The sequence below is a fragment of the Microcebus murinus genome, chromosome 9 (genome assembly GCF_040939455.1).
Source record: "Microcebus murinus isolate Inina chromosome 9, M.murinus_Inina_mat1.0, whole genome shotgun sequence".
NCBI classification, from domain to species: Eukaryota; Metazoa; Chordata; class Mammalia; order Primates; family Cheirogaleidae; genus Microcebus; species Microcebus murinus.
The window spans coordinates 93,506,305-93,523,193 of record NC_134112.1 but is presented as its reverse complement, the minus strand read 5'-3'; the positions used below and the strand labels follow the sequence as shown (position 1 = coordinate 93,523,193).

The following is a 16,889-nucleotide window of genomic DNA, read 5'->3' as shown; positions in this document are numbered from 1 at the left end:
AACATTAATATATTTTAAACTTTACCTAATTGCATATGAAGCGCTGTCATCTGTTACTATTTTAAGAATCTACATTAATTATGCCCTAAAAGAAAAGAGTTATTTAATTTCCTCAAGGTAGGAGGTGTAGTATATAATACTGAAAACAATATCAGTGTTGCTTTTCTGTTAGACTCATTTTCTATTTCGTATGAGTTTATATGTTAGAGAAATACACCATTATTCCCATGAGGAGAGACAGGGTTTGAATTCATCCATCATTTCTCCATCAAACTTTGCCGCCTTCTTGATATGTGCTCATACTGTCCTAGCGACTGAGAATGCACAAGTCAATTTCCCTAAGCTCAAGGAACATGATGTTTTCTCTTCCTGCCTGAACTTCCTATTTTCCCAAAGTAATAGACAAGAATTTGCTGGATAAGAATTTTTGCCAGTGTGTGTATATGTTTGATTTGTGCCACTTCTTTGATGAATTCACTCTGTGAGTAGCACCCTGTAAAGTACTACTACTGCTGTTTCCTCTAAGTCAATTTGCCTCTTCCTATTCTTTAGTTTCTTCAAACCTGGTGAATTATTATATTGACAATAAGGATTAAATTACCTTATTTGTAACTTTCTGCATCTTTCCTCACCTTTAATATTTGCTTTCAAATTTTGCTTTCTTAGACCTTAGGGCACCCATCATTTTAATATAAACTCATGGTATTTCCTTTATTATTATGAATTATTTTAATTTGTTATTGTTGAACTTGTTCTTCAGTTTATTACATTTTTTCAATTCAATTTATTATTTTTGTTTTAGTACATGTTTTCTATTGTGATCTAATTCTCAACATTGCAACTTTTTGTTCTTTGGTTACTCTGTACTGAGGAGAAGCTAATGTAATCAACCAGTAATTTCCTGAGCATATAGCTCTCATTGCCATGTCTTGTAGTTGATATGGTAGCTTTTGCTGCCCTAGTGAACCAAGTGACCATTTTTTAATTTCACCTTTTTGAAAAACTAATAACTTGCTTTTTCCTCTATGTATTGAATAGCCAAGTATAATGAGAGATCTCATCTTTACATTTAATGTATTGTTTTTAAAAAAAAACTTTTTGGCTGGTCTCTGGTTTTAGATTTGGGTCATGTGAAAGTTTAAGTAAAATGCACATGTGGAAGAAAATTCTGTCCTTTATATTACTGAGTTCTTAAATCCTGACTCTTCTGTAATATATACATGTGCATGCTTGCACGTGTGTGTGTGTGTATGTATAAAACATGCAAACTTGGCCCCTAGTTCATTTAATTTACTGTTGTTTCTGCCTAATATTCAATTATGTCCTAGGAACTTTTGGGTAATATTAGGGATAAAACACTGAGGTGTTCATGCTCTGTGTTTTATGGTAAAATTGCATAGTCATTATGAACTCCTATCCGTGTTCAAATGGCTGAACACAATTATAATGACAATACTTGATTAGTAAAAGTTCATTATCTAAACTGATAATGAATGTTTTGCTAATATCAGGCCACTATATTATGTCTTTTGGGACCATTGCCTTCCCTTTCTGTATCTCTACCCTCTATTCCATGTTTGTCTTCCCCTGGCCTCCCAATGTACATATTCTTTAAATTCTTGGATCTTAAATTCCTAGAGACTGACCTGTGCATGAGGGCTACAAACCTAATTATTAACCCACCTAGTAGTAATTTTCATGTCTAAATACACATAAAACATTGAAATGAAGGAAGAAGTCATTTGCTAGGTATCTCATGCTTCAGCCATACCATATAAATGAATATTTTCTACATTTGTGGGAAGGCTGGTGGTAAGGATTTTTTATATTGCAAGCAAGCCATAGAAAACAATTGGCTTCAACAACACAAAACAAAAGGTTATTTTTTTCCTATAACTGAAAAGGATAGAGGTGGATTCAGGTTTGATGAAGTTTGATTGGGCTCCTGAAACAGTCTCCAGGTACCCGGTTCCTTCTGTTTCTTTCTCTTTCATCCACACTGTCAGTTTCTTCCTCAGGTGCCACCTCGTGTATCTCTGGCAGCTCTAGGCTGTCCTGTTGTGTTGTAGAGTGGCTGCCATCTCAACACATCCTTCTGTTGAAAACCAGAAGTCTCTTTGTGCACATACACCAGCAATTCTTGTGCTCTCTTTGGCCTGAGTTTGGCATGTGCTTGTCTCTAAACCATTTGCATGGATAAGGGGATGAACTATGTTGATTGTCTTAGACTAGGCCTGGCACCTCCAAAACTGGGTATCTAATCATACGTCTGAGAAAGAAAGAGGCAATAAATACCTAAAGAAAAAGTCAGGTGTTAGTATCTAATAAAGAGGGAAAATTGATGCTGGAAAAAGCAGTGTCTTTTTTTTACTATACAGCATTCCCCTGTGTCCACAGAGGATGTGTTCCAAGCCCCCCAGTGGATGTGTGAAAGCACAGATGGTACTGAACCTTACATATGCTATGTTTTTTCTTATGCAGGCATACCTATGATAAATTTTAATTTATAAATAAGGCACAGCAAGAGATTAACAATAATAATTATTTTATTGTAGTCTAATAAATGGAATGATTATAACAATAGACTGTGATAAAAGTTATGTGAATGTGATCTCTCTCTTTCCCTCAAAATATCTTATTGTACTTGTACTCACCTATTTTTGAACCATGGTTGACTGTGGATAACTGAAACCCTGCAAAGCAAAACCACGAAAAATGGGAACTACTGTACTTGCTCTGGTGGAGTGTTCAGCTTAACTGCTTGAAGAAATAAAAAGGCCACCGTCTTCATTGCTGCATGACAAATTATCTATTTCAGGTTTCCCTTTCAGCTGGGCCTCTATATTTTGACTATAAGGTTTTAGCATTGATATAAGGATGGCTTGCAGTTGGGTGTATTTGCTGGGCGAGGTGGGGTGCCGTTCAATTCCAATAGTCTCACTTTTACATAAAAAGGAATGAAAAGTACCAATCAAGGACTATGACAAGAAGTCAAATGTGACCTATTTGAGTGTAGACTCAATAACGCTAATTGTTAGCATTAGTCTATTACAAGAAAGTTAAATTAAGCAGCTGGTTTAACTTTAGAATTGAGAAATGTCTTCTATTGATTGATTTAGCCTACCAAGAGATTGAGACACCAGTCTAGCTGGAAAGCATAAACTATATCTTTGCAGCCTGAGCAAAATTTAAGATCATCAGTATGATGACATCATTTTAGGAAAGAACAAAATGTTCCTTTTCTCTTCTTCATCAGCATTTTCTGACCAAGGTACAGTACTTGGAACATGTACTGCTGTTTAAACATGAAGCATGAGATGTCTGTACTATAGCAAATATTCATTTATTTATTCATTTAGCAAACATTTACTGAGTGCTTACTGTGTGCTGCTGGAGCTGCTCAGGATAAAACAAAAAAACAGAGTTATCCCTGCCTCTGTAGGATGTGACAATAAATAATATATAATATGTGAGAAGGTGATAGTCCTGTGGTGAAATTTGAATAGTGTAAGGGCTGTCTGGAGAGCCACGATCTGGCCTGCTAGGGTCACACGCGCTTATCACGTCCGTGAGTGACTTCTGAGGCCGACAGGAGTAGATCACATGGTACTTGGTATATATCTGGACCCTAGATTACTTAACAATCAGCATCAGTGGAATCGATCTGAGAAAACAAATGGAAGTTGAGTATTCTTATTTAAAAGAAACATAAGACCTTCTCTGTGTGATCTCAAGAGGGTACAATTAAGGCCGGTTACAAGATAATAAGGGAGATTACTTAAGCTTGATATGAGAATTTTATAGAATTTTAGTAGACTTGTTCAGCTATGCAGTGGGTTATGTGTAAATCCCCTGCCACTGTAAATCCGCATCAGCATAGGGGCAAGGATAGAGAAGGGACTCCACTCGACCATCTGCCAAATGTGTAATGGATGCTTACTGTGTATTAATCACTGTTCCAGGCACTGGGGGCACAAAAATGAAATGGCACTGCCCCACCCCTTAGGAATAAGTGCTAGGTGATTTACAAAATAGTATGAAATATTTAAGATGTACAAAAGCATAAAAATTAATAAAACGAATACTTATTTAACCACCATCCAAATTAAGAAGTGTTCTCTATACAATTCAAGATTGCTATGGCCCTTTCTCTTGGTTAAATCTAAAAAATTTTATTCTTTTACATTGCTTTATATTTTAAGGAAAGTATCAATACTCCAATACATATTGGAGCCCCATATGTAGAGGTAATTAGCATGCTTTTACAGTTTATGTGCATTCCTACTGCCTGTGTGATTCTGTAACTCATAAACATGTGATACATGTATGCTTCTGTAACATATGTTTTTCTTCATTAATTTTTGCTGTCATAGAATACTCCAGTGTTTACAAATATGTCACGATTTTTGTTAATGGAGGTGCGTGACATGTGTGTCAGTGTGAATTTTATTTGCGTTTCTCTGATTACTAGTGAAAAATCAACATCATTTCATGTTTATCAGCTTTTTCAGGTTTTCCCGTCTTTAACTTGCCTATTAAAATATTTTGTCCATTTTTCCATTAGTTATTCTTTATAAATTCTTAGAAATTTTTTGTGTATTCTCGATAGTAATCCTTTTTTAGTTATGAGTGTAGAAAATATCTGCTTTCATTTTGCAGCTTTTTTTACTTTATTCTTATTGTTGATGAATAAAAGTTCTTAATTTAAAGTAGTTGAATGTATCAATACTTGCCCTTCAGATTTATGATTTTTTTTGCATCTTGTTTAAAAAATTACCTACTTCAGTCATTTTCTACTGTTTTCTTGTAAATGTTTTTAGACTTTGCTATTAGGTTTTCAAATATGCAAGTGTATATTTCTATTTCTGTCGTCTCAATTCCGTTCAAATATTTATTCAACAAAGCTGTATACTGAGCAAGTATTATGTGCCAGTCAGTGTTCTAGTTCCTAGAAGACAGCTGTGAATCACACAAGCAAATATCTTTATCTCTGTGGTGCTCATTTTGCCAGTACTCTGCTGGGTTAATTTCTTTCACTTTAACTTAAGTCTAAATATCCAGAAAGGCAAGTTCAACCACCATGTTCTTCTACAAAGTTGCCTTTGTTTTTCTTGTTCCATTAATATTTCATATAAATCTTACAATTCTTTCAAATTCCATGAAAAAATATTGTTGACTAGATAGATGGCTTTTATTATCTTTCCAACCCTGTGAGTCTTTGGTACTCTTTCCATGTATATTTGAAAAATTATATTTTAATAGCTAATTGTCATTAATAATATAGGTCCTTTTAGTGATTTTTTTCCTTAAAAGCTAATTATACATGTATAAAATATATATGAATAAAAATATGAATAAATGTGAGATACTTTGTCCAAGATATTTTTCAAAGGGTCTTTCACCTTCTGATCTAGTGACTAGCTATCCTCCTTTGGAGTCTACTAACTAAACAGACCCGAGGATCAGGCGGGGACCACTTGATTAGTAATGGAGGCCAACTTACTCCTCAAGCGCAGAGCTTTCTGATAAAGCTCTATTTTAGACTATGTAGCTCAGCATCTATGTCTGAATGGAATTTCAAATGCTCACAATACCTCCACAACCCACCAAAAGGAAAGGAACAACTTAGGGATAAATAAAAGACTGACTATTTTCCAAGCACTTACTGGATAGTGGAGAGAAGTATTACTAGGCATTCCTTAGTATGGGAAGCAGAAGAAAAGGAGCCTGCCTCTGTCTGTATGTCTTTCTCATAAACACGCAAATCTATTTGTATTTTACATGTTTAGTATTTATGTTATTCTGTTTTCTACTGTACTGACTTAGTAGTATCTGGTAAAGTCCTGCTTCTTCAGAACATAGTGTTATTTAATAAAGCAGCAGACAAACAGCAGGCCCCTGAAAAGTAGTTGATTTGGCATCTGGTAATTGATTTCTAATTAAATTTATAGATGGATTTTTCTGGTTTTGACTTATGAGGTGACAGAGCCTTGATAAAGGAGACTGTAGCCAGTTCAACACACTGGAATGGAATTTGTAAAGTAGTTCTTTGTGCTTTTTCTTTTATGTGTATATGTTTTAGAAGGGATGAGGCTGATATTGTGGTTCCTCATCTTCAAAAGATTTTTTTAAAGAACAAAATCAGAATAACTTGATACTGACACAGACTGAAATTTGTGACATCAATCCAAGTCTTTTTTCTAATTCTATTATAAAGCAATACTAATAAAATATATTAAAATAATAGAACAGCTTTAAAAAAGTGATATATTCATAAAGGGAAGTTATTAGAATCTATTGAAATATCTTGTATAATGACAAAAACTACAGTGAAAAAATGTGTAGTATGAGAATGGAGCCACCTGCTGGCTCATAAAATAATACTTTGTATCCTAAAAAATATATTTCATGCAATTGAGAAAAATCAAAGATGATAATAGTTGAAACAAATTTTCACTCAAACATTGGCACTTTACAACAGTTTTAAACTGTTTTGAAGTTTATGCTTTGGGAAGGTTTCTGTGTATTTTGAGGTAAAATACATGCATTTCAACCAGGAAACTAATATTATAAACTATTTATTGGGAAGTCATATGCTTTTCTTACTTGGCCAAATGTCATGTATTAATTATCTTCTGGGTCCTTTGATAGTGAATGTGAGAGTTTTCTTTCTTTTTTCCTAAGGAAAACACCAAATCAGTGAAGTTTTTGACAGTACTCTAGTGCTTCTGATCTAGGAAATTGAGCTTTATTCTATATAATAATTCATAAATATTCATATCTAGTAGATGAGCATTGCTTGATACTTTATAGCATTTCTATGTCATTCCTTGTCTGTAGGACCGTGGTAATTTCTCATCTTTAGCTTTCTATTTCTCCTCTCTGAGATCATAATATGCTATCATAAGACCCAGGAAAACATCCTTAGTTGGCCAAAGGCCTGTTATTGTACTTGGGTTAATATTTTGTTTTGCTGGTCTCACGTTGAGAGCATTGAAAGCTGCCTTTCGAGAACTATTGAAGCTGTTTGCACTTTTGTGAATTCGTTCTCAATCCATGATGAGCTTAGCATCATTTAAACTTGTGAGAACCCTAAGAAGCTGTTGGACGGCTATTAAACACCTCAGCTAGAGTTTGTAGGAGTTATTGGTTTAGATAGTGTGATTTTTTTCAGTACTTATACTCTCTCTGCATGTCCTGACCTCACCTTTTCTGTGTATTTTAATTGAGGTAAAGTAAGATATCCCAGCCTTGCTCACGTTTCAAGTCGATTTCTTTTGTAGTATCATTCTTGTGGAACTAACTCTGGGGATGTTATGTGACATTTTTTCTATCGAATATCTAAGAATTTGTTCCACTTTGTGGGAGTAAAGAAATACACTTTCTAGTCACGGCTTTGCTGCTAATTACTCCCTGGCTGTCCAGTAGTCTGCAAGTCAGCTTTTATCTCTTGTTTTTATTCATCTACAAAATGTTGCAGTGGTCCTAGATAAATTATTTCTTGTGTTTTTGTTTAACTCATTTTCCCAGTGGCTTTCTGTTGATTCTGTGAAGATAACTGTAAAGGTAAATAACGATCTGTTAATCATCTATTGTGCTATTTGTATTTGTCTTTTAAATTTTATTTTATTTCCATTTGTATAAGCGATATTTCCCTTGTCAGCATTTAAAAGAGGAAGACAACTTTCCATTGTCATGTTTAGCAATAAGATGCTACACTAGTTTACCCCTTTGCCAGTATATATTTTTACAAGTATATTTGTAAAACTCCATTTTTTCCTCAAGAACATTAAAGTTTATTGAACACCTACCATGTAGCAGAATAGTGCCAGGCACTAGAAATAATAATGAATGAAACATAATTCCTGCCCTCAGGGAACTTTCTATATAATGATTTTTGGTTTGGTAACAGTGTAATCTCTTCAGCCTGATTATATTCCTGTATGCTTATATCCTCTTTGAAATATATGGTTATATCTTCTTTTTTTAGGCATATGCTTTTATCTTCTTTTTCAGGAGTGTTTGCCTGAGACGAGGCACTTCTTTATGTCCTTGCTTGGTGATTATAGTAAATTTCAGTGTTCTTTTAGGGTCAAGAAAGTATATGTCGACGATCTTGTGAAGATGACATATACATCTTTTAGAGCATAATATATTTCTGAATGATGAGGAATTAATTTTTTCATTGGTCCCTATATTGTAGGACAGTCGTAAATGAATGAAGCACAGGTTGAGCTTGACACATTTAAAGAGACCTTGAAGTAAAAGGAGAACCTTTAAATCTACTGAGAATGGTCCTTAGAATAATTTAAGAGACAGTATGGGTGTTTTGTATCCTTGAAAGCTCTTTGAATGGCAACTTTATATACTAGATTATATTTAACTTTCCCTTACTCAGCTGTTTGTCGGAGTCCAAGAATTGTTTTATTCCTGAATTAAGAAGTCTGAGGTCCCATCGTGCTCAGTTTTACATACCTTTGCCTCTGTATGACATTGGAGGAAAGTGTGTCATTTCAAAAATACGGTTTCTTTAGCCATCCAAGTTTACTAGTGCCAACAAGCTGGCGCTTTTGTGGCTTTATAAATATATTTCAGTGTTTTTCACTAGGTGAGGTATCTGTTGCAGGGAACACAAAGAACTTATAAATTCACTTCATTATGTCCAAAAGATAATCCAAGAGACATATTTACACAGGCAGCAGGCTGCTTTCTGCAAGGTGGGAACAGGGTGCCATAAGGAATTTTATAGGACAGCTAACTTATTTTTACTTAAAATGTAAAATCTTATCATGCATTTAAGATTAATAGTAGTTTCTCCATTCATGTAAGTAAATTTATGAGTTCTACTTAAAGAGCTTCAAAGTTTCTTAGGAAGTTTCATTTTGATTTCAGGTGATGGCACTGAGAATACATCAATAACTTATTACACATGTATCAAAGTCCTTATGTTAATCTTGAATGTCATCATATCAGTGTTTTTTTAAAAGACCATTATCGTAGTATCATCTGTACTTTTCTAGGATACAATTATTGTCATAATCGGCCCATTATTGTAACACTCCGACGCCATTCCTGAAAGACCCTGTGATGTGAAATAAAAAAAGATGATGATAATGAATCTAACGATAGGGGAATAATACAGGCAGAAAAGAATATGTGTATTGATACCTCATTGTTACTTCTGTAGCTCTTGATCTTGTTCATAAGGCTGAAATTATTGCTTATTCTTACTTTTCTTTTACAGGGATGCGAGCTTATTCCAACTCCTGATCAAGACCACACTGACTATACCAAGTGCCTTAAAATGCTCCAAAAGAAGATAGAGGAAAAAGGCCTAAAGGTAAGATATGCGATCATTTGGCCGTTAGGGGTCTTACTACCGAGGATGTGAAAGATCCTGTTACAGTGTTTATTAATCTGCAGCGGATATTTACTTCTGTGCTGTTTTATTTATTTAATTTCTGTCAGGTTTTTTCCTGATTCTCAAATAAATCTGTCCTTAGCTGCCAAAATGTTGGTGTGTACACGTAACGCTGAGGTCACAAATGTAAACATCTCACAGTGACAAGGTCATAAGACGGGTTCACTGGACCGTGTGTAAAGCAATTAAAACTGGAAACTCATTCTTGGCCTAAAGTGACTGCACTTCATCGCTAGTGGATTGCTGCCATGCAGAACTGTATGTGTCTCTGTAATATGTCTATGTAAATATTGTGTGGGCAAAGCAGACAGACAAACGTGGCCTCGATTTGGCCTATGGGCCATTATTGCAAACTCATATCAACAAATAAAAAATCAACTTTATTTTTTGTAAAGCCAGAGGAGAGCCTACTGTTTTGCATTTACGTGCTGTTTAAGGTATCCGGTAATGATTTTTACCCAGCATCCAAATGTGTAATCGCATTAATTAGTGCATACGTAAGTTTGTATTTCACTGTATTTTTGATACCTTTTGAAATAGCGCAAAGTTTTATAAGTGTGTTTAATGAAGAGCTACAAAATTAAACCTGAAGCCCTGAATGACAATTGACCTTTCCTTTTTTCTGGCAGGGACAGTAAATTTTATGTTGAGATGTATGATCAATTATGTATTTTTAAACCAAGAAAACTAGGAAAATATGTTGGTATATTAGAAGGCCTTTGGTAGCACAAATAACAGAAAATACATTTCGACCTGCCCTTAATAACCCCATGGGATGAGGCAGTCTTGGGACACAGCTCAGTCTGAACTCATGCTCTTGTTTCTTGGATTTATCTTGGTTCTGCTGCATAGGCTGTGTCTTTGGACTGGTTTCCCTGATTGTCTCCAACTGCCACCTGCGCAGAAACTGCTTACCCTACACATGTAGGGGGATTAAGGAATTGGAGGGGCAGTGTTTGCATCACTTCCCACCATCATCAGACTTCTAAGGTCTCTCCATAAAACCACAAACAAAACAAAACAAAACAAAAACACTCTTGGTTTTGGCAAAGGAGGATAAGAGAATCCGGAATGTCTTAGGCTGCAGAGGGGTGTGGGATTAATTCACATGGCTCATATATTCAAACCGTGTGACTAATACACCTTTGGCAGGGTGGAATAGGTGCAAGAGAGGCAACTCTCGTAAAAATTTACTGCCTAGCAAAAGTTTATCAACGATCTGCTCTAGCATGTATTTCCTAAGTTGAGGTAGTAAATCCTTTTTTTCCTTTGAAGAAAAACCTCGTTAACTATCCTAATTGGCAAGTAGCTCAGTCTGCAAACTCAGCAAAAGTAAGTGAGCGAACATTTCTCATCTCTGTTGTAGTTTTGCTGAACTACATCAAATGTATTGTGCTATTTCCAGCAGGAAATTGCTGTAATTAAATATTTCTTTAATGGAAATAAAAAACCGCCAATTGAAAGTTATCTCCTTCATCCAGATATGGCTGATTTTGAATTTCTTAGAAAAAAAAAATTATAAATCTTCACAGCTGTGTTTCGATTTTCCCAGCACCTCTATTGAAATTATTAAGAGCTGAGAATGCAGTTATGTGAGTCTCATTTGTTGTGTCTAGCTGATAGTATCTGTAATACAGTGTTCAGTCATTGAGCCTTAAAAACAAATGATCATATCTCAAACTCAACAAGACTCAGATCCAGAGAGAGCCTCAGACTAGGCGAAGAGGGAGTGATCTGCAAAACAAAGTCTTGGCTAATCCAGTGGAGAGTCCTGAATCAAGAGTACCTCTTAGAAGACCCCAGCATTGGGCAGAAAGAGCAACACACTTGCACTCTACCTGTGCTTAGTCAGAACTACAGGCTGCTCAAGAGGGCTGTGAGTGTGGCGCAGAGGTTGCCAGGGAAGAGTGTAGAATTGGTGGATTGATATGCTGTGTCCTGAAGGGGTTGCAGCTGGGAGATGACAGCTTACTGCTCTCCCCCCAGCCTAACAGTGAGTTTCTTTCTTAGAGAGAAATGCTGCCACAGGCCTGGACATGCTTTAAGTCCAATGCATTCTCCAGCCCCATCCTGCACCAGTCTTTCTCCCTATTCCTAAAATATGCCATATTCCCCCCTTTCTCCTGCCTTAAGGTGTTTTTGCACGTTTCCCCCTCTACCTAGAATCCTATTTTTCCTTTTCTTTGCATAGCCCATGCATGGCGCAGTTTGACTAACTTTCCTTAACTATCACTCAGGGTTAGATTTAGCTACTCTACAATCCATACCCCTCCTCTTATTTGTCCTTTAGGGCATTCTGAACACTTTGAATCATTTTGTTAATTCTAATTGTTTGTGTGGAGTTGTTCTTCCTAGCTTGACCGTACAGCCCATAAAGCTTAGATGGGTCTGCTTGTGTACGACTTGATGGCAGTACTTTGCATATAAAAGGCGCTCCTTGAAAGTGTGGTATGTTTTATGCTCTATAGCTGTGGTCCCCAAACACCCCCTCCCCACCCTCCCCGGGCTGTAGACTGGTACTGGTCCATGGCCTGTTAGGAGCCAGGCCACACAGCAGGAGGTGAGTGGCAAGCAGGTGAGTTAAGGAAGCTTCATCTGTATTCACAGCTGCTCCCCATCAGTCACATGACTGCGTAAGCTCCGCCTCCTGTCAGATCAGCTGCATCATTAGAGTCTCATAGGAACTGGGACCCTACTGTAAACTGTGCATTCGCGGGATCTAGTTTGATCCTTATGAGAATCTAACGCCTGATGGTATGAGGTGGCGCTGAGGCCGTGATGCCAGCGCTGGGGAGCAGCTGCAAACACAGATCAGCATTTGCAGAGAGGTTTGACTGCACAATGTAAGGCACTTGAATCATCCTGAAACCACCACCCCCAACACTCCCCTGTCAGTGGAAAAACTGTCTTCCATGAAAACTGGTCCTTGGTGCCAAAAAGATTGGGGACTGCTGCTCTATAAAAACACACAGCAGAGTAGAACATAACACAGTTAGGAGAAAGGCTTTTTAGAGCAGCCTGAGACTGAATAAGCAAATAGGAGTTATACAGCAAAGGAGAGGAGTGTTTCTAGAAGTACCGCAGTGCACAGAGTGTGGATGGCACTTTGTAGGAGGGTAAAACACCACTGCTGTCCTCCCTAGGGTCCAGCTGGGCCCCAGGTTAAATTGACATAAGCTAGACTAACAGGAGAAAAGCATGCAAATTCATTTGATACAAATTTTACATGGCACAGGAACCCTCATAAAGATATGAAGACCCAGAGAAGCACTTAGAGTCAGTTCTCATGTACTGGATTGGACAAAGAATAGTAAGTTGTGAGGAATAGCTAAATTATGTTGGTAGGCTTAGAAGATAAGAATTATTTTAAGAAGGCTTGTACAGAATTCTCTCGTCCTCAGCTTTTCATACTTGAGGATTAAGGATGTTGCATCTTTTCCATGGGGATTTCATCTCTTTCTTTCTTTTCTTTTTTGCTCTGAGACAAAGTCTTGCTCTGTTGCCCAGGCTAGAGAACAGTGGCATCATCATAACTCACTACAGCCTTAAACTCCTGAGCTCAAGAAATCTTCCCACCTCAGCTTCCCAAGTGGCTGGAACTATGCCTGGCTAATTTTTTTAGTTATTTGTAGAGACAGGGTCTCACTCTTATCCAGGCTGGTCCCCAACTCCTGGCTTCAGTGATCCTCCTGCCTTAGCCTCCCAAAGTGTTAGGATTATAGGCGTGAGCCCAGTCTCATCTCTTTCTTTTAAGAAATAGGAAGGTCAGAGTGATCTTTTTGCAACCTGCTGTTTTTTAAGTACCTTTAACTTAAATAGATAATATGCTAGAGTGGTATGTTTTGGGGTGCCTGTTCTTAGCTACTTCAACTTCAGTAAATTAGCAGATAGTTTGAAGAGATTTACGAAGGAGAATGGGGTGATTAGTTTGGTGTTTTAGAAAGTATATTTAGAAAAAGTGAAGACTATATTACTCAAAATTAAAACTTTCAAAGATAACTCACGTTCAAACTGAAAAATGTGGTTGTATCAAATATGACATAGAATATCTGTGAGCTTCTGCCTGACTTTACCATTTAACCTAAAAGGACAACATTGTATTTTATTTGATGTCATAGCAAGAGAAAGGCAAGATTAGAAAGGAAAATATTACAAAATTCCCCTCACACATCCCCCTACCTCCATGTGAGATCATGAGGGCCTTAAAAAATTTCTTCCTAAAATAAACATAAACTGTATCAAATAATCCTTTATCCTTCTCCACCTAATAAATTCTGTCAAATTATCATAGATTGTTTTTCTGCTTATTAAGTTACAAACATCAATTTGTAATCAAAAGTATCTATATTTTATAGTAAGAACTCTTACTATAAAATAAAATGTTAATTATGATATAAATAAATTAAATGTAAAATAGTATTTACTAGGTTAAAGAACTGTACTGTGTAACATATTAGAACTTTATGGAATTTGGATTAGATTCTGTCCTGATCCTAAAGGAGTTCACTATCAAAAACATGGTATTAATTTTTTAAAATTCCCCTAAATTACCTTCTTTATTTATGTGTTTGCCGATTTTAAACCTAATCACCCTTAACTTTTATACTTCTGCAAAAGGACTCTCTGATACATGGGATTTTTTAATGCTTTGCTTTCATGTTGCCACATTGTTTATCTGTAAATGAGTCATGAATAATACATTGTCAGGATGCCATATGAAATGACTGAGTCTTCAAAGGACACATATATTTTCCGATGCTGTGATACACACTTGAGATCTAAACCTTGGGATTTGGTGGAAAACATTAAAAGCTATCTAACTAAGCAGCTAAAAATATAAGGTGCACATTCTTTACGATAAAGCAGAAATAAATCTAGATTATAAAGCCTTAAGAATAACAGGGAAAGTCCCTTTAGGATATTTACTGGCATTACATGGCAACAGGATCAGTTACTTCAATTTATCATATCTTAAACACAGACTTTATATTAGTCAAAATTTAGGCAGAAAAGTTGCCATTAATTTTAATATGACCACTTTAGAGATTTAAACCCGTACTCCTTTTATTTGCTAAAACTTCGATACATTTTATGTCCCTTCTGTTATACCATGTTATTTTTCAGTTTTGTAATCAAATAATGAAGGATGTTCAATAGGCTCTACGAAGGAGTGCAAATGCCTAAAGTTTGTTTAGACACACACACAAATATAAATGACTACAAATTAAACACTACATAAAGACTATAGGCTTATGACACATATTATTAAGTTATTTTATTCTTTTAATAGCCCAAGCAAATACTGAACCGTGATTTACGTATTTTAGGTTTATTTATTATTTAATTATGTCGGAGCTCTTGACCATTAACCATTAAGATTTTGTTAAGTATAGTAGATAGTCTTTCTATTTAAATTCCTACATGGCATTTCTCAGGTAGATACGTTATCTTTAAACAACAGCAGTACTTTAAGTTTTAGAATATTTTGTTATTGTCCACTGACTATTTAGGTTATTAAATATGAAATGTCCAATTTCAGTGAAAAGTGTAGTTTTTTATATCTCAAATGAGAGGCAGTACAATTAAAGTATGCACCTAAACTATTGACACAGTTCCGCCATCTTAATGGTAGCCTGTTTATGCCAGCAGCGAAGAAGCCTGGAGAGCGAGTGGTGATGAAATCACCAAAGGCGTTTTCCACAGCACGTTGAGAATCGAATCTTCTTCCCTGCGAGAAGTTAATCCAAAGCCTGGAAGAAGTGGTAGGCAGTCGGTGCAAGGTCTGGTGAATATGGTGGTCCAAGTCCAGCGTCTGGTGTTTGAGCAGCATTGTTAGTGTGACATGTGGTTGAGCATCCTCTTGCAAGAGCATTGGCCTCTGTTGACCAGTCTTGGCTGCTTAATCACAAGCATCCTCATCATTTCATCCAATCGGTTGCAGTAGACATCCGCTGTAATCGGATGACCAGGTTTCATGAAGCTGTGGTAGATAATACCAGTGCTAGACCACCAAAAAGACACCATTAGCTTTTTTTTGATGAATGTTCAGTTTTGGACTGTGCTTCGGCACTTCATCTTTATCCAACCATTGTGCTGAACACTTGTGATTGTCAAAAAGAATCCATTTTTCATCACATGTCACAATACAATGTGACAAAATGGTTTGCCTTTATGTTGTGACGGAAAGAAAGCCAAGCTTCGAGACGATTTCTCTTCTCATGATTGTTTAGTTTATGTGGAACCCATCTGTCCAGCTTCTTTACCTTGCTGATTTGTTTCTAGTGGTCCAATAGTGTTGGAATAGTAACATTGAACTTGCTGCTAATTCACGCGTAGATTGAGATGGATTCACTTCCACTACAGCTTTCAGCTCATCATTATCCACCTTGGTCTCAGGCCACCCATGTGGCTCATTTTCATGGTTAAAATCACCTGAATTGACTTCCTCAAACTATCAACATACTGTGCGTTCATTAGCCACATCCTTCCCAAACACTTCGTTGATATTTCAAGCTGTCTGCGCTGCATTGTTTCCACAATGGAACTCATATTCAAAAATAACAAGTATTTTAGACTTATCCATGGTTTCACAAAAATTACTCTATAAAAAATTTGGAAGATAATCATAAGCCAAATCATGCATTTGAAAGAGTGAGGATGTATATTCACAATAAATATAAAACCAGTGTCAATGAAATGCCAGATCAACTGTCTAACTCAGTACTTAAGGAAATTGGACATTTCATACTTAATAACCTTATATTAGTATTGGATTTAGGTGTACATTATTTCTTCAAAATGGACTAATGACTTTATTTCATGTTTATAATATTTGTTGCTTCTCACTTGACAATCAAATTTAAGGCCAATTGTATTTGATTGGACTCATTACTGATCAGTATAAGAAGATCTGATTCATAGTGTTATACGAAGAACCAGGATACCCCAAGAAGTATCTTTCTGGGTGCTGGTATCTAAGCACAGCCTGCTTTGATAAACTGATATCTTTCACATCATCTAAAGCAGGCATCCTCAAACTACGGCCCGCAGGCCACATGCAGGTGTTTTTGCCTGTTTGTTTTTTTTATTTCAAAATGATATGTGCAGTGTGCATAGGAATTTGTTCATAGCTATTTTTTAAACTATAGTCCAGCCCTCCAGCGGTCTGAGGGACAGTGAACTTGGCCCCCTGTTTAAAAAGTTTGAGGACCCCTGATCTAAAGCAAAATGTAACAAATGTGTGTGTGTTCTATAAAAATATATTCTGGAAAGAGAAAAATACTGACTTTATAGTAGAGAAATCTGGCAGCCACCACTTTAATCAAGTGAACAAAATTAGTGATATGTTAATAGCACCACCCCCCATATGGATATAAGTTGAAAAGGGCACTTGTGGCATTCTTTCCTAAAAACCCATAATTACAGTTTAATCTTTTAAAAAAAATCAGAGAACCTCACATTGAAGGAT

The 16,889-nt window shown here is 36.2% G+C and overlaps 1 protein-coding gene across 3 annotated transcripts in view; it reads left to right on the top strand.

The window, feature by feature from the left end:
• The window catches only part of TPK1 (thiamin pyrophosphokinase 1), a 357,684-nt gene that overhangs the window by 179,100 nt on the left and 161,695 nt on the right, over positions 1-16,889 (top strand). For all 3 annotated transcript variants that reach the window (XM_012768143.2, XM_012768142.2, XM_012768141.3), the window contains one exon: positions 9,245-9,340. In XM_012768143.2, the coding sequence (XP_012623597.1) occupies positions 9,245-9,340 (96 nt within the window). The remainder of the gene's footprint in view (positions 1-9,244; positions 9,341-16,889) is intronic.